Genomic DNA, 24,360 nt, shown 5'->3' with positions numbered 1-24,360 from the left:
TCATGGACAGTTACGTACTTTGTTTTTCTGATCTGGAGCAGTTCTTTCAGTGGAACAAAACTAAAACCGGAACAAAAAACATTTTGTTCCGACACCCTGATTTCACTGCTGTAAAAGGGTGATGTGACTCGAAAAATTAGACTGAGCATAAGAAAAAGAAAAAAGCCAACTAAGAGGCAGCCAAACTGAACCATCACTGTTGCAGTGCACGGTCAGCAACTCTTGCAGCAGTATGTTGCTGCAATGAGACATCAGCGTATTAACACCCAATTGACATGTCATGCCAACAAATCACTGCCTTTATGATAATCGCATGTACCTTAAATATTGATCATGTTTTGTACTTGGCTTACTGTACTTCCGGTTGTTGCCATGCTGACTGAGATACCCTAGTTGCAGCAACAGTTTGTCCTCTGGTTATATCTGCATGAAACTCTATAGGTGTAGAGATGTTTTGTCTCCTCATTTACTATGGGAACATGAAGGAAGAACTACAACACATTTTATTGCCATTCCGTCCGTGCAAGGAGAATGAAATCTCACTTTGGAAGTGCACAATTTCTACTCATTTGAAAATTCTTTTTCTGCAACTTTCGACCTTATAATGCACTTAAATCATGGGCCTAATCGTTTGTGGCAGGTTTTGTATTGTATACACTGAGCACAGCGCTACTTCACTGCTTACTTGAAACAACTGTGAGCTGATCGCAGATCTAAACAAGTCTTTTGTTATTTTGCTTGGAACACCTACAGAGACTTTGATAACAGCTGTAAAATTTATATACATTGCACCGTAAACACTATCACTGAGTAATTGCTAAAACAGTGGCATTTGACACTTGAAGAGAGCAACAACACTTCGAAGCATACTTTACATGAATCTCATATATTGTATTCTTGACATTGAGAACCTGCATCGTGAGGACCTTAAAACGCATGTTTGTGCGTAGATGTGCCATAAGGCTCCTTTCAGATGCTTGTTGCACTTGTATCGTGCAACCACACTGCCAGTATGAAACATTCCTCGCTTCATTTGGTGTGGAGTAAATTGGCACACAATACTGAAAGTGCTGGCCAGCACTGTGCATTGCATTTTCACTCTTGTATGTCGAGTCATTCTGCTCAAAATGAACATGAACCAATGAGCTCATCCTTTTATATTTCCTCAGCACATTGTTCATTTCACCTGCACTTTTACGCAAACAGTAGGTTATTACATGGCATCCAGCAGATATGCAGGTAAAAGAAAATAGAACTTTGGTCAGCTGCATCAGAAATGATATAAAATTGCATTCATATTCCTACCTTTTGGCCGACATAACCATTACTAGCAGCAAGCAATAAATCTGCTCTATATCTTGCGTCCATAGCGTGATGTTGCTCAAAGTGCAAATTTGAGCAGAGCTTTAATAAAGGAAAAACATTTTTCACTCTGAAACAAGAAGTCCATAAGTGTGTATTTATTTCTATGTGAACAACATACAGCAGCCATGCAGTGCTCAGCCATGAAGGCTGAGCACATCGTACCTTACGTGTGCTGATCAACAGATGTCAAGCAAGCGATATTTCAGGCTGGAGTTTTTAAAAAGTCCACTAAACCACCTCTGGCATTTTTCCTTACGTAAGCATGTGCATAGCGTGATAGTTACCTTATGTGAACATGGTAGTGTTAAGTGCAGCCGGGTTGCTACCAATTGAAGAAACAATCCCGTGCTCTTCGCTGGGCTTTTCTGGTCCCTCCTTTGCCATCATGGTGTCAGCAGGGTAAAAACTGTCGATTGGTTGGGCAACAAGAGACGGCTGTAAGTTCTAAGATTGTAGGGGGGCTCTCCCACTGTCGCCACTGAACCTTTCATAAGGGCTTTCATTCCGCCGGTGTTGCATGGAGGGTGATTAGGTGCATACAGTGGAGGAGCCTTTCGTCTTAACTGTTGACACAGCCCATTGCTTTTCCTGCACTGCATCGAGGTGCGAGCAGCAAAGGTGAGAAACTAGTAGCTGCGCAGTCATTTTTCAAACACCTGTAACTTTGTTATTATATACATCATTTCGAAAAATCCTTGTAGCTGTATATTCATTGTAGAATGGTATATGGTTGCCACTATCGGAACTAATTTAGGAGCTCAGAGTGGTTCAGGGGCTCTTTAATGTGTCAACAAGTGGACCTGTTTTTGTCAATTGTTGCTATCATGAAGACAAACTCTTTCGTGAAAATGTTGGCTACAGCCCGAGAGATCCCCTTATTCAACCACTGTTGACAATTTCAAATCGCCACCTTCCTGTCAACCTCTGTTGTGTATTGATGTCGCACATGGGTGACTTTCAGCAAAGGGAACATATGTAGAAGTTGTGAGCATCTGGTTTTATCGCCACTCTGAGGTTAACAGACGTAAATGTTGGCAAACAATCATTTGCACAGGATTAAAGGTAAGTAAGCCTAAGCTTGCTCTTCAAATGCATGTGGAATGCTGAAATTCTCAATAGGCAATAACTGATTATATCTTATTGAAATATGCTGCATTTAAAAGTAACAGCCACATATAGAGAACTGTCGTGAGCAATTTTGATTTGATACATGAGATGTTTTGCAAAAGATGAAAGTCTTCAAAAAAAATTGAGACGTTATGTTCACAGCTCTTAAATTCACAGTGGAAACTAATATAATACCGTGCTTCTGTAAACAACTAAAATTGTGTTTAAAGTGTTCAATCTAATATATTACACGGCAGCTTGTGTATAACACTTAACATATGCGATACATGATTAGTTCATTTGTGAGGCAACAGTCATGGAACGTATGCTTCGGCAGCGGCTCTCGCAGTATGAACGCCAGACCACCATGACTGCGACTGCTGCATGCTCTCTCGTACCTGCAAATGATGACAGGGATTCCCTTGCCGAGCTAATACGACAAATTGTTCGAGAAGAACTGCAGAAGTCCTATGCATCGGCTCTGGCACCTTCCAGTGCCGCGGTTCTTACGGATGTCATTCGGGAAGAAATCGGCAAAGTGGTTCATCCCTCGCCACCAACATGACCCGAACCTCCCACGTTCTCGTACGCGAATGCTTTTCGGGCTTGTGCGCCGTCGACAGGCCGTTTTTCGCAGCCGCCTGCTGGGATTTCTCGACGCTCCCAAAGTCCGATCCACCGCACGAATCCGCAAGCACCCTTTCATCCTGGTCCGCGCAAATCTACAGTATGGCGCGTCCCCAACAACAGTCCGTTGTGCTATCACTGCGGGGAGGCTGGTCACATGTATCACGACTGCCAGTAATGACGGATTGGTCTGCGGGGATACCATCCGGACGCCCGTTGCCCGCGCTATGGCGAATGCCCACACGAAATCGAGCAATACTTAGAAAGTAACCGGCTTCCTCTTGCCCCACAGCGAAGACAGTCACGGTCGCCTTCACCTCGTCGGTACGCGTCACGAAACCGTGCTCGACCCGCCTTTGATTCCGCTGGAGTCAACGGTGGAAGCCCGCACCGGGGCAACTGAAAACGGCGACCTCCGGGGGTGAGGCCGCTGTCATGCGAAGCGTCAAATATCCTCCGCCAACGCCATCCCCTTGCGACATACCACTGACGCCTTCATTCGAAACTGCAAAAAGAACTTCTGCTGCTATTACTGCTTCCATCAACGGTTATCCGGTAACTGCACTTGTCGATACGGGAGCTGACTACTCGGTTATGAGTGCCTCACTGGCCACTCGGCTACGCAAGGTGCTGACAGCGTGGGACAGCCCACATCTGATTACGGCCGGAGGACACCTCGTGTCACCCATTGGACGATGCACTGCCAGACTTGCAATTTCTACTTCGACTTTCGTAGCGTCTTTCCTTGTGCTGCACAAGTGTTCTCGGCTAGTTATACTGGGCATGGATTTTCTCCAGGAATATGGGGCGATCATTAACCTTGGTGACTTGTTCGTGACTTTTTCTTACTATGTTTCTTCGGATTTGAGTGTGGAGGATGAACATCACCGCGCGGCTTTACGCGTGGTCGATGACTGCGTGACGTTACCGCCTCGAAGTAGCATCTTCGTCCTCGTTGAATGCCCCCAGGACCAACTAGGAATAGGCATCGCCGAAGGTAACCTCGCCATATTGCTGGATCGCGAAGTCGGCATCGCACGAGGTCTCGTAGAGCTCCAACATAGGCAAACCACGATTCTAGTTACCAACTTCAGTGGCGAATACAAGCACTTTGCGAGGCATACCACCATGGCCTACTTTGAAACGATGGCTGAGTCCAACGCCTGTGCTTCGGTAACGATGTGGACTTGACAAGTCACATCAACGTCAACCCGCAGCTAGACCAAAACGAGGAGAGGCTCCTCACTCTGCTATCGTCATTTAGCGACTGTTTCGCCACCACGCCGAAGGTCAAACAGACTCCTTTAATCAAACACAGAATCATCACTGAACCGACCGTCCAACCTGTTCGCCAGCACGCTTATCGCGGGTCGCAGTAAGAACAGGATGCTATTCGTCATCAAGTTAAACAAATCCTCGACGATGATGTCATTCAACCATCGACAAGTCCTTGGGCTTCACCTGTTGTATTAGTTAAAAAGAAAGACGGTTCACTACGATTCTGTGTCGATTATCGCAAACTGAACAAGATCACGAAAAAAGATGTTTACCCACTTCCTCGAATTGACGACTCCTTAGATCGCCTGCGACATGCCCGTTACTTTTCCTCAATGGATCTGTGTAGTGGGTACTGGCAAATTGAAGTCGACGAACGGGACCACGAAAAAACTGCGTTTATAACACCCGACGGTCTCTATCAATTTAAGGTCCTCCCTTTTGGACTGTGTTCCGCTCCGGCCACATTTCAATGCATGATGGACACAGTTTTATCTGACCTCAAATGGAACTCGTGTTTAGTCTACTTAGACGACGTAGTTGTTTTTTCCACCACGTTTGAACAACACATCCAGCGGCTTGAGGCGGTTCCTCAAGCTATCCGCACCGCCGGCCTCTCCCTGAAGCCCGAAAAATGTCACTTTGGCTACAAGGAGCTCAAATTTCTAGGTCATATTGTCAGCAGCACCGGTGTGCGCCCTGAACCTGACAAAGTCATGGCAGTTGCTCTGTTCCCGATACCAAAGACAAAACACGATGTCCGCCGATTTTTAGGGCTTTGTGCGTATTACCGCCGTTTTGTACCCAATTTTTGTGAAATTGCTGAGCCTTTGCAACGACTCATCAAGAACGATGTCACATTTGTTTGGGGCCCGGCACCAATCCGACGCCTTTTACGACCTTCAGCGACGTCTACAGACACCACCGATACTTGGTCACTTTGACACCGAGGCTGACACAAAAGTGCGTACTGATGCTAGTAACGTTGGTCTCGGAGCGACACTCGTACAGTTTCAAGCTGGTGTTGAGCGCGTTGTTGCGTATGCCAGCCAAACCTTGTCTGCTGCTGAAAAAAACTACTCAGCAACTGAAAAAGAATGTCTGGCAGTCATATGGGCTATCCAGAAGTTCCGCCCATACCTGTATGGACGCCCCTTCCGTGTCGTCAGCGACCACCACTCTCTCTGCTGGCTGGCGAATCTCAACGATCCTTCAGGCCGTCTCGCAAGATGGAGCCTTCGGTTGCAGGAATTTGATGTGACCATCATCTATAAGTCTGGCCAGAAACACACTGACGCCGACTGTCTCTCCCGCGCCCCCGTCGAACCCGCACCAATAGATACTGACGACGATTCTGGTTTTCTTTGTACTCTTCCGTCTTTAAACCTTGCTCAACAGCAACGCCAAGATTCCGAGCTCCAGCCCTTGATTGAATACCTTGAAGGAAGCCGCCCACAACCCCCACGGCAGTTCGCGTGTCACTTGTCCTCTTTCTGCCTATGTGGCGACATCCTATACAAGCGGAACTTTCACCCCACGGCAACCGTTTTCCTGCTCGTTGTACCCACTACTCTCCGCGACGACGTTCTACGTGCATGCCACGACGAACCAACGTCCGGGCATCTTGGTTTCACGCGTACTCTCGCGAGGATCAAGCAGAAGTACTATTGGCGAAAACTCACAAAAACCGTGAAGCAGTACGTGAGAAGTTGTCGAGATTGCCAGCGTCGCAAAGTTCCACAACTGAAACCAGCCGGGCTGCTTCAGCCTGTCCGACCTCCTTATTCACCTTTCGAACAAATCGGGATGGATTTACTCGGCCCATTTCCCAAGTCTTCAGCTGATAACCGCTGGATCGTTGTCGCCACCGATTACCTCACTCGATACTGCGAAACACAAGCCGTTCAGCGAGCTACTGCTTCAGATGTTGCTAACTTCTTTATAAAAAATATCGTCCTTCGACATGGTGCTCCCGCTGTCATCACCACAGACTGTCGTCATCACAGACCGTGGTACGGCCTTCACTGCCCAGTTGGTCCGAGATATTCTGCAGCTGAGCGGAACAACGCACCGTACGGCAACTGCGTATCACCCGCAGACTAACGGTTTAACTGAGCGTCTCAACAAAACGATTGCGGATATGCTTTCCATGTATGTTGCCACGGATCATAAAAATTAGGACGAACTGCTTCCGTATGTGACATTCGCGTACAACACTGCCCTACAAGAAACCACCGGGTTTCCTCCTTTCCGTCTGGTCTACGGACGCGACGTCACCACTATGCTCGACGTGATGCTCCTACCAACTTCGTCTCAACCTACCGCACCAGATACAGACACCTTTGTTCAGCGTGCCGAAGCAGTGCGGCACCTTGCGCGGCAACGAATTCGATCCCGACAAAGTCAAGATGCTCATCGATACAACATATGCCATCGAGACGTCACATACAACCCGGGAGATCTTGTATGGGTTTGGACCCCTATACGTCAACGAGGCCAGTCAGAAAAATTATTGTGCCGATACTTTGGACCCTACATAGTTTTGCGTTGTCCAAGTCCTGTCAACTACAATGTTATTCCAGCCGACACTTCGCACCACTCCCGTAGACCATGTTTCTTTGACATTGTTCACGTTACCAGGATGAAGCCCTACCATTCGCGCTGACTCTCATCCACAAACTTTGTGATGCGGCCCCTGTCGTCACGTACGTTGTCTTTCTCATTTCTTTTATTTTCTCCTTGTGGCATTTAACATCTCTCCAACTTTATTTATTAATTTTTTTTTTTTGAGGGAGGGGTAATGGCACGCACTAGTTACGCTAGAAGTCGAGGAAGAAGAAGTGTGCGCGGTAGCTGCTGCAAAAACTACCTGTAAACGGCCGTTCGCTTAGAACTGACTGACTGGCTTTTCCTCTCGTGACAATATTCACAAAATGGTATTTTCCAGTCTGCTCTTAATAATCGGCATAATTTTATGTTCATTAAGAGTAACCAATTATGAATCAAAATTTGTTAAGAGAAGTCTGGAGAAAGCATTTATGCGGTACAAATGTACTTTGAATAGGGAGGACAAGAGCTCAGGCTTCCTTTTGACTAGGGGTGAGTGACTATTGGACAATTCCGAATAAAAAATCTAGTATTGCCCTATTTGATTGAGCCAGTCTTTGAATCAAATGTCGAACATGAAACTGAAGCAAAAGTGTGACAGGTTTCATCCCAGTGGCCACAGTAGTAGACATAAAATGCGTAAATTACATAGTGGAGCATGCTCTACCTCACTCAAGAAGCCATATCTTTCCTACAAGTCGCAATCCTTCGCACACACTGAAGAGTGCTGGCAATGCAAACAAACTGCCTATTAGTTTAAAATGCTCCATTTAGGCTTCCAGTAAACAAGACTTCATGTGCAATTTTAACCCTTTGAGGGTCAATGACGTAAATATACAGCGCTGCGAACAAGTTCAAAAATGGTCGATGCCGTATACTTATGGCGCCATCTGTAAGTTTAAAAAGCGCGCCAATTTCCTAACTCTTTCTTTTCTGTCATGTGCTGCCACTATGTGGGAATACAGGGAATTTTTTTCGCGTGCCTCCCTCTCTTGGTTTTGGTTGCATGGTTTGTTTTACAGCTGGTTTGCTCCCGCGCGTCTACATACTCGCGCATTGGCACGCGCACTGACGGGCGGGCAGTTTCGGCTTCTTGCGCTTGTAAAACTGATGGCTATCTTGTTACTAATCGCTCAAAGGGCGACCGCCTCTTTCTCGCTCGTTTAGTGCTCGCAGCGGTGTGCATAGGAAGGATGCCGCCATACATGCGTCTCCATTGCTTCTTGTTATTTGTTGTTGTTTTTTTTTACACTCGCGAAAACTAATTGCCTCTGGTCGGCAATAAGATGAAGATTAGCGGAAGTTTGTCACACATCGTGCTTTATTGACGGACACACAACCACACAGTTTTCTTGAGTGCGCACACCTACGCAGTTCGATTACGCTATGGATGTACATATTAGTGTAAGAACAGGAACATTTGAGTCGCGAAATATTCTTGTGTGCGCATTTTCAAGGCCTTGAACTATGTGTATAAAAATGCACCAAATTTTGAATTCTGAATTTTGAAGTTTATTTACTTTTTTTATTGTTGTTATTCATGAATGAAGAGTACACATACTATACCAATGCAAAATATTTTTTTCTCACATTACGGTCACCCTAGAAAAATTGTAGTTCATTTTTTTAAAAATAAGTCCCTAAGAAGAATTGGAATCTGCAAAAAAAAAAAAAATCGACCCTGTGCAGTCACATATGGCGAAGAAAATCGACCCTCAAAGGGTTAAAGGGCCCCTCACCAGGTCTGGCCATTTTGAGCTGACAAGTGCAGAGCATACAATGCGCTGTAAATATCGTGTTTGCAAAGGATTACATCGCTACGTGCCGCAGAAAGGTCAGAAATTTCAATCCAAACGTCGTTTTCCCTTTCCCTCGCGACGACCACGCTCCAAGCCGGACAGTCGTGTCCACAGAGTGACATCGCTCGTGGTGACACGTGACTTCGAGAATTATTTAAGGCAACGTCTGTTATTCATGTGATCTGTTGGTTGAATTGACGAACTGAAATTTAGATAAATAATAAAACATACAAACAGAATGTCTTGGTGTTTTTTGTTTTACTTTGCACCGAAGCAAGAGAGAGGTTGTGCAGTCACGTGCGCAGGCACCGAAACTATGCCATTTTCTACCGTGTTCCAGCGCGTGATCATGCTCTGTAATCCGCTTGTTCTGCTTCAGTATTCGTGTAGCACTGAATTATATCACTAGTCATGTGCCTTGATCACAGCACACAAAATAGTGCGCTGTGTGAACCGAGAAATCCCAACAGCTCGCGTGCAACGCCGTTAGCGGAAGTGCGCAGCGCCGGAAAAAAAAAAAAAAAAATGAAGGCAGGGCCCCCTGATGTATGCGTCACGCGACCCTTGAGGTCCGGTATGGGAGAATGGAGGGAAGGAATTTCGCTTGCGGAGGCTAGACTGGGCAAGTGCAGAGAGTGTCTCGCTATGCAGTGGAGCTCGCCTTCTGAAATCATGAGTTCACGGCACTGAAATATTTCTATCTTAGCACTTAATGAGCCAATTTGAAAAACTTTTGAGGCAGGACGCTCCCTAGATGGCACGTAACAACTTCCAGCATATGTTCAAAATTTGCTACGGGGCCTGGTGAGGGGCCCTTTAAGACAGAAGCTTGATAACATTATGAATGCTAGGATACGAACCTTGCTTAACATTAATGGAGAAAATGACCATTGTTAATTCAAGAACTATTTGATCAGCTATCAATATTCTATTCATTTCCTTCTGGCACTATTCGATCTATATTCAATTTGGTCTCAAAAATTGCTATTTGCACACCCTACGTTTGACAGCTGCTCTGCACCTGAATTGGCCTTCTAAGCAAATTGATAATAGCGTAAGAGCACAATGTCCCTAGTAGTAATGACACTAACAGGGATAATGAGATAGAAATGCAACATGTCAGAACTGTGACATCTGTGGGACTGTAGCACATCGGGCCCTCTGATAACACACTCCCAAGTCACGAGCACCTGGGGTTATATTTTCTAGCAATGCACTTCATTTTCCATACCTGTTTTGTCACCTGTCTAGCTGACTGGCCAATCCTGGTGATAGTGGCAGTGGCCAAGCTAATGACAATGGAGGTGAAAAAAGAAAGGAAAATGAAATGGATTGCTACAAAACGCAACCCCAGTGCACCATTTCTCAGTGTTTATGTGATAGCTATAGTTCATCTTTCAGAGGAAATTTCACAAAAAGTTGTAGCCTCAATTGACAACTCTCGGCAATTTCTTTTGCATGATGTTAAGCCCAGCAAGAAGCCCCAGTAGAGCGACCAGCATTCTGTCAATGCACTTGAGAAATGCGCGACACAACAAACAATGACAGTAGGCATGACATCTTCACATCTGCTCTTGTTGGCTTATTAGCTAATCAACTGGCACAGCAAGCGATAAGTCAACAGTACAACCTCAGGACTGAATGAAGATCACCATATTGGTTGGCTAGTAACAGGAGAGGGACGCAAAAGTTTGGTTAACACAGAAGCAGCCTTTGGGGCTCTTTTGTAGATGAAGAAATGATAATGCAAACGCATATGACACAGTTTCAATGCTTACACTTAGTATACTGCACACAACAGCTGGAAAGGACCCAGTTAAGAGCCCCGTGTTTTGGCAGTTTTGATGTACCAAAATAATAAAGTGGAAGGGCTTTGCACAGCAGGCTATGGGGGATGCTCCAGTGGAAAGACGAATTAATTTTTGCCACCTGCTGTTTTCCAACGAGCACAGCACCTAAATCTATAAATAGATATGTAAATGCAGCTATATTGGCTGGGAATCCAACCTTCATGCTCAGCTGCAAAATGAAAATTGTCTCCAAATGCACATGCCAATACAAATATTCATGAATACATCCTTTGGCAGTGCGATTCACTTAACAGACTTGAGTTGTGAAAAAAAGAATGATGCACACACATTAACCCGACCTGTGCCAAGGGAGGGTTAATGTGTGTTAACGTTTTCACCAATAGTATATAGGTACTATCGACAGTCTCACTTGCTCAAGGATTTCCTTTCATTCACTGAGTGCTGCAGGCAAGTGGCAGTAACTTTTATCATTTCGGTGTGAATGCTTTGTTACTAGGTGGTGCAAGCTTCCCAGAAAACTGACTTTTTGTGACGGCAGTAGGTAGAAATGAAGCAGAAATCTGGCTCCCCTAGGTTTAAAATTCGTGGGGCATCTGATGGTCATGAGTAAGAGTTTGGCCACTCTCATGTGTACAGGTCTCGACGCAAAATGCTTTGCCACCTTCATCTCAGCAATTTTCTCTCCTCACAGCACCAATAATTGCATATCACGTAGGGGATACCGAAAGCATCAAAAGCAACAATACTTTTGTTGCAAGAAATGTACAGCTTCACACAGACATTTTCTGTGGCCATGCCTCTCTGCAACTCAAAACTACAACATACAAAAATTGATGGTAAGAGACAAGAGAAAATAATACCACTTATATTACAATCACAAAAGTCATTCAACATGAATTAGCCGTAAAATGATTAGGAAAATTTCTGTTATAAGAGAGATTTAGCGTGGAAAAGGTTATATCTACATTACATCCAATGGCAATGACAATTCTAAGATATAAACAAGAAAATTGACAATCGTGACCTCAGCAAGCCTACTGGTTCAAGCCTAAAGATATCTGTTATGCTAGTTATGACTAGCTTAGAAACGTGGAGATAATGAGTAGCATGCCGCACAGTAGCACCTAGGTACAGGGGTTGACGCTCTCTGGAAACCTCACGTCTCCGCATCCAAAACCTTGCTCCCGAACTGGTACGCGGAAGATGCGGCCAGAAGGCATGCACACACAGAGCTTGTACCAGTACAAGGCATCGCTTGAAGGGTTCTCGGAGCGTGGCAAACCAGCAGCTAGGATACGGATGCCGTTGCTGCCGTCCAGAGTAAGGCTCTGGTTCTGCACAGTGAAAGAAATTAAATTATGAGCTTTAATGTCTCAAAACTAAACACTGAGTTGTGAGGGAATCCGTAGTGGAGGACTCCAGATTAATTTTAACCACCTGGTTTTTTTTTTTTAATGAATGCTAAAGATAAAAACTTGATCAGGTTAGACTGATCAAGTATTTAATAAAACTAGGCTGTCGTTAATTTTGTGATTATAAGATGATAATTAGGAGAGACAATGAAGGACATACAGTTGAACCTCGCAATAACGAAATCGGCGGGAAATGTGAAAAGATTCGCTTTCGCGAGAATTTCGTTGTTGCGAAAAGAGACAGCACAGATAGGTAATACATCGCAGAACAGAACTTTACTGTCAGAATTCTGTTAGCCTACTTTGCAAGCTTCGCTCGAGGATATAGAACCGCATTGCCGACAATGCAGTGCGCCGCATGCATACCCCAGCAGTGGCAGTACTGCCATAGCGCAGTATTTTCGGTCAATTACATTCGGAGGTATGATCACTTTTACGAGATTTTGTGTGACTCGGCACCAGACGCAGAGCAACAGTGCATGCAGCACCATTTCTCCAGCACACGCTGTTACCCATAGGCACCGACGCGTCTAGTGCCGAGCACAAAGCGATCGTATCCCGTGCACCCGAAGGCAAACGATTGAGATAACGGCCCTTTCGCGCAAATCTACGTCGGGCGTCGCATCCGCATGCGATGCCTGTTGGGTGGCACCAAAACCTGCGTTCTTGAAGCGAGGGATGCGTATCCCCGGATGATCGCTCAATCATGGCCCTATGCATGACACTCCATATGCAGCGACTGCCATCTCAGGCGCCATAAACAATTCCATGTCAGTGGGATGTGGATTTCCTTGTTGATGCTGCATTTTTCTCACTGAGGTGCACATTATGCAGTGCATTGCTGCGATCCGCGATTGTTTTTCGAAAAGCACATTCAGTTTGCGTACAGTTTAGCCTCATATGATTGGCCTAGGTCTCGCTGAGTCGTCAGCCATGGGGAACGCAAACTGAATGCGCGTTTCGAACACCGATCGATGATCTCACCTAGTAGGCATGCAAAAACTGTCGTCACATGTGGGTAGCAACATGCATGCTGCTTCACACGGGTGACCAACAAACATGATGGCGGCCTTGACATGTTTCCAGCTTACTGATCGCTTCTGGTGCTTGGTTGTTTTCATGATAAAAAAATGGCAGTGCCCACACAAGTGTAATGTGGTGGTATTTTACGCAACTTTAGTGCAGAACAATCACATTTGAGCACATTTTGGAGCCTGCTAGCCTTACTCGAGTAGGTAGTATGCAGAGTTACGTTCCAACAAATTTCGTCGATGCAGGATTGCAGGTGAGTGACATTTCATTGCTGAGAGGTACGAAATTCATTGAATCCTATGGGCATTCGCCGGGGATATGAAAATGTTTCGTTGTTGCGAGAATTTCATTATCGCGAGTTCCGACTGCAATTCTTTAATTTCGCACCAGGACTCCATCACTGACACGTCAGTGCGACTTCAATGTCAAGAGTATTTTCTCATATACAGAGTATTATGCTATAAGTAGGTTCACTGTACTTCTTTCTAGTACCCATTTATCTCACAGAGCAGGCCGTACCTCTCCGTCCTTCGATGAGATCCAAAATTACAGTAGCCCCAATTCCAAAGAATATGCAGCCCAAGTACAACAAAGAAAGGCGCAAAGCACGCGCGCAACACATTGAATCAGCGTACTCTAATAACCATAGGTACAACACGTACTACACAGACGCAGCTCTGTATGCAGAGGCGACTGGGCAGCGCTACCAAAGGAGGTACGCCCTGGCAGTCGTGAACGCTATCAGCCAGCAGCAAATTACCGCGTCGGCCACGGCGGGATCCCCCACCTCGGTTGAAATATTAGCAGTGGCGATCGCACTCGCTCACGCGGAGTGTTCGCAAAGGGACTTGGTCGTGGTCACGGACTCCCAGCAGACATGTCGCATGTTTCTCAAGGGGCACGTGACTGCGGCTAGCCTCGCGATAATCCCCAAATCCTTCAACCACCATCATCGCCTACTCTGGTGCCCGGGCCGCGCGGGGGTACAGGGGAACGAAAAGGCTAACGCGTTAGCTCGAGGGTTCACTAACCGAGCGACGGCGTCCTCTTCTAACCCCAACCACCCGCACTATCCCTCACAAAATTCCACCAATTTAAATGCCAAAGACATCCTTGCTCATCAGCGTGGAGTCCGCAGAAAATACCCGCCGCCTGACACACAACTTAACGGGGAAGAGGCCGCCGATTGGCGTAAAATACAGACCGGGGTGTTCCCTCATTCAAAATTGCTAAACGCCATGTATCCCACTCGTTATAGGGCCAACTGTCCTTGGTGCGGTGGCATACCTACCCTAATACACATAACCTGGGAGTGCACTAAGCACCCTCACAGGCCAAATACCAGTAGGACAATGGAGCAGTGGGAGGCACAGCTCGCCCGCTCCGACCTGGCAGGACAAAAGTCCTTAATTAGCCAGGTCAGGCAGGCGGCAGAGGCCAGTGGGGCCCTGAACTGAGAGGCTCCGACCACCCCTCCTTCAAATCTTTACAATTGCAATAAAGTTTCTCTCTCTCTCTCTCTTTCTAGTTAATTAAAATGTTTTGATGGCTCCCTGTTTTTCTTGGGGTTTCTTTTCGTGCAACCCAGTTATATAATAAGTATTGGCTATAACAATGGAATTTTTTTGCACTTGAATGTATTGCTTCCCTGTTTTCTCCTGCGCATCAATGTACTGATGTATGAGGGGAAGTCAAAGTAAAGGGACTTTTGAGAAAAAGTAATTTATTCTAATGTTAGAAAAATGAAACATATATTATTTTTCTACATAGCTCTCTGCACTTCAACGCACTTTGCCTAACGTTTCACAAACTTTTTTATTCTCTTGGAAAAAAAAGTTTTTCAGTTGCACCTGTAAGCAATTTTGCACCGCATCAATGACTTCTGCACCGGTTGCAAATCTTCTTCCCCTGAGTGCTTCCTGGGATGGTCCAAACATATGAATATTGCTTGGAGTCAGGTCTGGACTGTATGGCAGGTGTTCCAGCAATTAGAATCCCAACTCCTTTATTGTTTCGGCCGTCCGTTTGGCAGAATGCAGCTGAGCGTTAGCTTGCTGCAGGATGACACCTTTTCGCAGTTTTCCACAATGTTTAGATCTGATTGCAGGTCTCAGTTTAGTTCGCAACACATCACAGTAGTTCTCACTGTTCACAGTTTTGCCTCTTGGGGGTGAAATGAACAGCTACCACACGTTCCATGTCCCAGAATAGTGTTAGCATAATCTTACCAGCTCATGGTTGACGTTAAAATTTTTCAACTTCTGGTGATAATGAGTGTTTCCAAACCATGCTCGCAGCCTTACTTTTCAGTTTACGATGATGTACCAAAGTTTCATCTACAGTAAAAATTTGCTGTAAAAATCCATCTCCCTCGCGACGATAACGGGCCAAATGTTTATGAGAGATGTCCAACCTTTGTGCCTTATGCTACGCTGACAATTCTTTTGGGACCCACCTTGCACACACTTTCCGGAATTTAGCCTGTCATGTAAGTTGGAATACGCTGAACCACGACTAATATGTAAAGCATTGGTGATTTCATCCACTGTGATTCCTGTTTTCCATCACCATACCCTCAACGACCTTCAAATTGTCCTCATTTGTTGACGTCGATTGCCTGCCCGATCTTTCCTCATCAAATAAAGAAGTTCTTCCCTGTTTGAAACACTCAATCCATTCGTATATCTTGCTTCACAATAAACAACTGTCACTATACTGCGCTTGCATTCAACGAATAATTTCTGCAGGTTTAACACCTTACACAAACAAAAACAAATTTCCTCCTTAATGCAAATTTTAACGGTCTGCTACACTCTAATGACTAACGTGGGAATAAGAGTGACATATTGCATAGAAGTGTTGCCGACGACACTAATTTAGCGCTGGATACTAGCAATGTTACCAAACCCCAGTGCAAGAAATTGCAGAAGTCCCTTTACTTTTTGACTTCCCCTCATATAATGCTTGAGAAATGTACAATGTTGCACTGTTTTTTTTGCTTAATTGCGTTTTGATGTTCACTGCACTTGCAAGAATGTTTTTACGACTTCTTTCTGTAACAGTTATTAGGGCCCTGAAAGTAGTACTTGAAAATGAGTAATAAATAAATAAATAAATAGACATGAGTGTACATGCGCATGGTTTAACAGCTATATCAACATTTTAACACAATGCACACAGGTTTAGATAGTGCTGCATGACCTCATTTTTCTTTTTAGTGGCAGCGGTAGGCACGCATATATTGCACATTGGCACATGTGTGAATGCTATGGTCGGTGCCATTGAAAAGGGCTCCAGATTTTCAAACAGCTGTAAACAAATGCATGTAATCCACCTTACCACACTCCTAAGAAAGATGTTGTGTCCTGCTGACCAAGTGATGTTGTGTCCTTCCATATCCAGTCCTCCATTGCCTTTGAGTAGGATTTGGTAAGGAGATGAAATGATCAATGGGTCACGCTTGGCGCTGGTGAGCTAGAAAAGATGTTCAACTTGTCAGGTGTAAGAAAAACATGGGCACCAAGACCGCCAAGAGCAACACTCAGTTTTACAAATTGTGGCTTGCAGTTATTTTTAGTGCATATTCATAACCCTCAAAGCACTGAACTAGTGTTCTGAACTTAGTCTCATCAAGCTTGAATAAACGAAAGTCAGCTGTGTACCATATCTGCCAAATTCCAACAACAAAACAGTAACATGCCTCCAAATTTCACTATTGGTGGGAAATGCAGTTGTGAGCAGTACGTATTTACTGAAACATCAATGCATTTCATCACAGATTTGGTTCCTGAAATGGTGCTAAGCACGGCCGCAATTCAGCAACTAGGACATATACCCTAAGGTAAATAGGCAAGTTCAAACTTTATAAGCGTGACTTTGTTAATTAGTAAACATCACACTGATTTCTGTGCATGTCAACCTCAAGTAATTCAGCTCATGTGACAAAATTGCACTAATTACCATAGGAGACCCTTAATGAGTCTATTTCCACTGAAAAATCACCTGTCATTTTTTTTTACATTATGCTGCAGGTTGTGTGGCCCGAGCAGGGGGGGGGGGGGGGGGGCAAGGTAACACACGAAATAAAATAAGTACATGTATAAAAGGCAGCATTGCAAAATATAAACTTAAAGCAAACAAAATAGAACAAAACAGCAATGTTAGGAAATGCTGATAATATGAGTCTGAATTGATTCAGGGGAGTTGAGGTGATGGAAAGGTATGAGGTTCCATTCTTCTATAGTTCAAGGAATGGAAGAAAAATTAGAGGTTTGTCCTGGCAACGTAAGGGGAGAGAGCGAGGGGATGGGAATGACAGGTTTTCATAGATGCATAAAGAGTTATGTATAGACCAGGATCAAAAGGAAAGTCAAGGTTTATTAAGGAGTAAAGGAACTTCAGTCATATTTTTTGCCTTATCTAAAGTGTGTGGAAACCATTAGTGTGCAATAATTCAGTTACAGACTCACTCCTCTTGGCCATATTTGAAAAAAAATAATATGTATGGCTCTTCTCTGTATTTTTTCAAGCGTATTAATGTTGGTTTTGGTAAATGGGTCACAAATAATGCACGAATATTCCAATCTGGCTCGAATTAAAGTGGTATAGACTAATGATTTCACTCCATGAGATGCATGTTTAAGCCTATGACAAAGTAGACATAGTTTCTAAAAGCGGAAGAGACCGCCTCTTCCTGTTGTGGCTATGCCAATTTAGGTTGTTTGTAATTGTAATTTCAGGATATTTGTGCTCACTCACTTTGGCAAGGGTCTTTGCCAATAGAATACGAAAATTTCAGCGGTACTTTTTTGTTTGTTATACACAGAAACACAGATTTATCAGAGTTCAGTTTCATTCCCCACTTGTTGCATCAATCAAGAATGTTGTTTAAGGCTAAATTAAGTGATAGTTGATTATTCACTGTATTAAAATCATTAAAAATGATACAGCCATCAGCAAACAGACAAACATGAACAGGGGCATTTATTGCATCAACTATGTCATTACAATAAATAAGAAATACTGTAGTAGTGGGCCAAGCACGCTGCCTTAAGGCATGCCAGAGGTTAGTGAAAGAGAATCGGACTGCTGCCCATCAATCACTATGTACTGTTTTCAACGCATTAAGTAAAGTATTCATGTCAAGTAAACATCATGTTAATGTTAGCTCGAATGGCTTTCCGAAGATTAGGGGTGTGAAATACTCACAAATTCATACATGAATTAAAGAATCTCTGTTTTAAGATCTGAATTCTAGAGCCCGATATCTGAGACTTGCAGATATTGGTTCAGGCAACATTCACAACTGTGGTCCCTGCATCCTACAAAGAGAAAGACCTATGAAAGTCTGCCCCACATGCTATTTAGGCTAAGACAACAGAAAACACTTTAACATTCCCACAACCTCCCTGCTGATCGATTCTGTTGCAGAAGACCAGAAGGTTTAGAAATAGCATACCCAGGCAGCCTTGCATACCCGAAACTGCACACCCCACTTACATTCTTTTGTACTTGCCTCTTGCATTCTTTAGAAAGCTCTGCAGATTGCTTTGCCTAACTTTAGGTGCCTTATTTCTAAAGCTCCCTAGCGTTACTGGAGGGACAGACTCATTACCGGGTAAGAATGTGGAGCAGCTAAGTTTACAGTGACAGTTTTACGGGATGTGGCTTGAAATAATGTATCATGTTACGATGGCTAAAATCCCACACCATCTCAAAATCTGATACCAGGTCTACTGATTGCCAACCAAGTAAATGATGCAAATAAAACTGCTAGCATAGGTGTCAAGAGAAAAGAGCTGCTCTTACCCGTGACACATGGGCCTCTTTGACGCTGAGATTTGGAATACCCTTAGGAAGTTGGAAACCCTGATATTCAGTTGAGAAGATTGTGCGGCCTGTGGTTGGGCTGCGGACTCTAAATTCCTTGACATTGCTCACTACTGTCCAGTCAGGGCCAACTTCCAGGCTTGGCCCAGCAATGCCGGACATCTGCCGACTAGCTTGCTTATCCACTGAAGTCCGCACAACAACCTGCATTACAAAGGTGTAAATGTAGCAGTCAAAAACTCTGCAGGAGAAAAATACTTAATTACATTTCATTTATATATTGTTAATCACTGTAGAGCCATGGTCTGAGTAATAACTCTGATAATAACTTGGCAGCCATGCTGACAGCTAAGGGCTACCTCATGGCTCAATGGTTAGCATACTAAAAGCAAAGCCTGTAGCTTTACAGGCAGTACAAACTGCAGCAAACAATCACTTACTAAGTTACCAACAAAACATTTGTGGTGTCAGAGAAGCCAGGAGGGAGCATGACATCATGCAGCCACCCTTTGCAAGCAGATATTCTATGCTGCCACTGCTCTCCTTAGCATTTCACTGATGGAACCAACACTCAGCTTCCAACACTCAGTATGACTTCCTATGTGACTTTCAACAATTGGCACGAGGAAGCATGCATCAAAGCACAAGCCTTCTCGTCAAGTAATGTGAAGTTTAGTTAACAACGCTGAGCTAGCGGCACAGCTGAGAGGGGACTGTTACTAAGAGCAGTGGACTGGTGCTACATCACACCATCACCATCACCATAATTTATTTTACCCTTAGGGGCCCTTTACAGGTTATTACATAAGGGGGATGACAAGAAATAAAAAAGAAATGTCACGAAATTAATGCAATAACTGACAGGATGGCAGCCACTTTTCAAATAAATAAATAAAAGGTGAATACAACAAAGAACAACATTTCTAATGTTAATATTGGGTATAGTAATAGCAGGAGTGGGGAATTAAAGCAAGCAGAAACTGCCAATATATAAAGAAGCAGGAGCAAAGGAGGGAAAAAGAACATTAGAAAAATATGTAAAAGAACAATGATCGGATAACAGTCAACCAGACAAGGAAATACAAAGGCTGCGTAATAAAGAACAAAATTACAATCATTTTTACCTGACAATGTATGCATGAGTCTAAGTGCATAACTCTAAGTGCTGAATTTGACACCCGAGAAAAACGAGGACGCTCTGGCTGGCTCTGGCAGCCTGTGGGTACCAAGAAGTGGAAAATAGAATAGGTCCAGTGTCCGTCTTGACTGAGCTTAGGGGGACAATGAAGGTGTTGAGCACACGCCATCTTTTGTTGAATGTCTATTTTTGGCCTACCGTAGGAAGACTTTCAAGCAATAACTATAACTCACAATGTTTGATTACGCCAGTTACCGATTCTAACGTGCATCTTCCTTAAAAAAAAAAAAGTGGAAATCACCTGTGCATTGTAAAGGAAAACGAAACCAAAAACACCTTCATAACGTTCGTATGCTTTGCCCATAATGTATTGCGGCAAAGAAAACATTAAAAATTATCATGTGGCGAAGCGGGCTTTAGGAAACCGGTGGACACCGGGCACCAATTTTGCTAGCTAAAGAATTGTGTGTGTTAGATTTGTACTTTACTAGGAGCTTCAGTGTGGTTTCTACGTTAGTTTACAACTTTGGACATGTAGAAAGTGGGCGCGTTTGATTCAGGGGCGTGTTAGGATCGAGCAACTATTGCCAAAAGAATCAGTGGTGTTTTGGCGTTTTTTTATGGATCTTGTTTAATTTGACCTGCCGGATAATTCGGGCAATTTTATTGGGCCCATCAGGGTCGAATTGACAGCAGTAAACTGTATTATGCATATATCTACAGTTCATATGCAGGCACCACATTTTATAGGCCAAATCCAACGAACTTTTACTTTGAATAAATTTTTATACATAGTATATACTTCTAAAGCAATCTTGGCAAAGCTGCAGGGCTGGTAATTGCATAGTTTTCTTGTTCGCAGCCTTTAAACAGCACCTAAGTAGCTCCTGGCTGTCACTATGACACAAGTCTCAGCATGCCACCTTACTTTGGAAGTCATACCGAGAAGTGGTACGCTCTGCGTCAAGCGTCACTTCTGGCGAGTAGTAATGGCAGAGTTTTTTTCAGTTTCAATATAAAAAAATGGCCATTTTTGCAAGCTTTTCACAATGCTTCCACTCGTCTTTATAATGTCAAATTATGTCTAGATGCTCTTCTACATCTATGCTATTTTAAACTAGGCTTTCCGTGTCAAAAATTTTGTTGCAGTTTGCCTTTAACTAGTACAGTTTAGTCAACTTATAACATAACCCCTTATAGTGCAGTATCAGACATAACGGCATCTTTTCCGACTTCTGTTTACCCTCCAATAGAACTCCGTGCTCGTTATGTCAGTTATTGTAGCTGTGACACAATGGCTGTTGCACTGGCAAACCTAGAAACACTTCGGAACAAAAGTAACCTAGCCTTCTTTCACCTCATGCACGATCACTGGAAAATAAGCATGATACGGATTTGCTCATTGATTCTAGTGGTGCTCATTATGGTGCTATAATGGTCTCAGAAACTTGGCACATGCAACATACCATTCTATTTACGTGTACTGGTTATCAAACATTTGTACCCATTTGTACTGTCCGCAAAGGCGGAGTGGTGGTATGTTACTATTGATTAGTCACACTCAGAAGTGCAAATTTTAGAGGAATTCTCTGTCTCAGATGATGATGATGAAATATTAACTGCACAAAATGGCTCCAGGCTTATACCTGGGGTTCACCAGCCCCCAAACACTCATTGTCATGCATTTCTTAATTTTTTGAGAGAATGTTAGAATTTGCGTCACATAATAAGTATGTACTGTTTCTGAGCAGTGACCTGAACATAGATATGTTATCCGTTTCCAATATTAGCAGTGATTTTCTGTCAATCCTCACATCTAGTGGTTTTAATAATGTTATAAATGAGCCAACCTGCATCACTGATAAAACAGAGAGCATTCTTGATCTCTTCATTACCAATGCAGACAGTGCAATTGAGTCAAGCAGAACATTTGTTTGTGATATTAGTGACCATCTTCCTACCCTTGCTTCTATTTCTGACGTAAATGAAGCAAAGCATGAACGAAGCACTTCTATATGCACACAGGATGTTACTGACTGTTCCCTGCAAAGATTTCAAACAGAAGTTCAGAATCACGATTGGAGCCACATGCTATTGTACACTGATGCATATAGCATGTCTCAAGCATTTATGGTGGACTGCAAAGCTATCTATAAAAAACATTTTCCCTATATTGTGCCCAGGAAAAATAAAAAATCTTACAAACCATGGATAAACAGTTATCTTCACAGGCAGATAAACTTAAAAAACCGCACGTACTGGGAATTTGTGAAAACCAAAGATATCAACAAATTTAATGCTTTGAAGGTGTTTAGAAGTAAGCTCAACGCTAGGCTAAAAGCCGTGAAAGAAGTGTATTATCAAGCCTATTTCAACGATGTGGTGAATAATTCTTCTCTGTTCTGGAAGCAACTGAACAGCCCTATAAAACATGCCGATGTAGCTAACGCTGATAACAGTCTCATGAACAACAGTGTTGTCCACATAGCAGACCTTTCAAATGGTTTAAATGATAATTTTGCAGCTATGGGAGAGCCTATAAGTTGCACCATGGCAAATACTCCCTCGATTCATAAAACAGCAAGCTTTTCTGGCAACGTGGTGTTTTTTCCCACGACTGAGAACGTTATAAATGTGTTTCATAGCCTAAAAAATTACGTCACGTGATACAAATGATATGCAAATTAGGCCCATCAAACTTTTTATGAACATAATTGTGCAGATATTAGCTGAAGTTTACAACTTAGCTCTAGGATAAAATTGCTTTCCAAAGGAAATGCAGATTGCAAAGGTGGTAGCAATACACAAAATGGTGAAAACAAAAATGACTAACAAATTTTAGGCCAATTTCTAGTTTACTGGTCTTTTCGAAGGGCTTAGAAAAAGTCATGCGCAAGCAACTGTATAGTTTTTTAGACAAACACTCGCTTGTCTCGACAGCACAGTGCAGTTTCCTGAAAGGCAAGTCAACGGAATTAGCCGTATTAATGCAAAAGGAGTTTATAACTACGGCACTTGATGCAAAAGAGGTAGTCTTAGGTATATAGCTAGATCCTACAAAAGCATTCAATTACGTTCACCTTATTACACTTCCAGCTAAACTTGAGCAACATGGAATATGTGGTCATGGAAACAAGTTTTTGTCCTTCCATCTCCAGCATCAGTCTCAGCACATTAGCTATGAATGTTCAAAGTCGAAAAGAAAACCTATCCCACATGGTGTGCCACAAGGGAGTATTCTTGGGCCACTTCTTTGTATAGTTTATATGAATTACATTTTTCCCACAACTGAAAATATAAAATGGATTGCACATGTGGACGACATCGCCCTTTTTTTTCAGGGGCACGATTCCAGACACTCTCACTAATTTTGCAAATGTTATGCTCCAGGATATTTCAAACTGGTGCGATAGAAACTGCCTAAGAATTAATGCAAAGAAAACACAAGCAATCATCTTTTGCACAAAGTATAAGGCCATAAATGTTGAAAACATGTATCTAGACAATGACGAAATTACCACTTTAAGTGAGGTAAAAACACTAGGAGCTATATTTTTAGAAAACTTACTTTGGAACAATCATATAGAGTTTCTTTGCAGTAGAGAGAGGGAGAAGTTTAATGATACGAAATGCAGAGAGGTCGGCTTGAGGTATATTCCTCTAGCCAGCTACTCGGTGTTGGGGGAAGGAGAAGAGGGAAAGAGAGTACGCTAAACAGAATAACAGGACTATTACACAGACACCAACACGTCTTCCCCACTATTGTGAAATGAACTGTGTATAATTCATTGTTTCTATCTCCATTAAATTATTGTCACCTAGTCTGGGCAACAACATTGCAGCAAAACATCACCAAATTAAAATTATGTCAGAAATGCGCAAACCGTGCAATAGCAAATATTTCCTCTGAAGAACACATTCCTAAATATTTCTTCAAATACAAAATAATGTCAGTTGAATTTGTTTACACACTGTACAAATCCACATTGCAAAACGGAAATGTTGGTTACGTGAACTTGTTTAACATGATACATTGCGAAATTCCTATACTACGAAACATACAGACCTTTGGATGGAACGTTTTTGTCGTACAAATTATGGGCAGCAATCGGTTTGATACCGCATTGCTGCTCTGTTAAATACCCTGGATACTAGTAATGGATTAAACCTGGATACTACGCCCGCACGTACCATTTTCATTCATTTCTTATCACAAGAGACCCATGGATGACTCTTGCTTGTGCTATATATATATATATATATATATATATATATATATCCATAGCATGCATTTAGGGTTAGGTATGCTTGGTGTTTTATACGAATGCACAGAAACAGGCAACGGCCGAGAAGAGTGA

General features: G+C 43.3%; 1 protein-coding gene across 2 annotated transcripts in view; it reads right to left on the bottom strand.

Moving 5' to 3' along the window:
• Positions 1–461: 461 nt before the first annotated feature.
• The window catches only part of Scgbeta (sarcoglycan beta), a 40,200-nt gene continuing 16,301 nt past the window's right edge, over positions 462–24,360 (bottom strand). For both annotated transcript variants that reach the window (XM_075688308.1, XM_075688309.1), the window contains exons 4-6: positions 18,844–19,068; positions 16,375–16,509; positions 462–11,925 (exon numbers count right to left, since the gene is read on the bottom strand). In XM_075688308.1, coding sequence (XP_075544423.1) covers positions 11,716–11,925; positions 16,375–16,509; positions 18,844–19,068 — 570 coding nt within the window. In that variant the 3' untranslated portion in view covers positions 462–11,715. The remainder of the gene's footprint in view (positions 11,926–16,374; positions 16,510–18,843; positions 19,069–24,360) is intronic.

The sequence above is a fragment of the Dermacentor variabilis genome, chromosome 4, assembly GCF_050947875.1.
Source record: "Dermacentor variabilis isolate Ectoservices chromosome 4, ASM5094787v1, whole genome shotgun sequence".
Lineage (NCBI taxonomy): Eukaryota > Metazoa > Arthropoda > Arachnida > Ixodida > Ixodidae > Dermacentor > Dermacentor variabilis.
The sequence above is the reverse complement of the archived record's forward strand: the minus strand, read 5'-3'. Positions and strand labels throughout refer to the sequence as shown.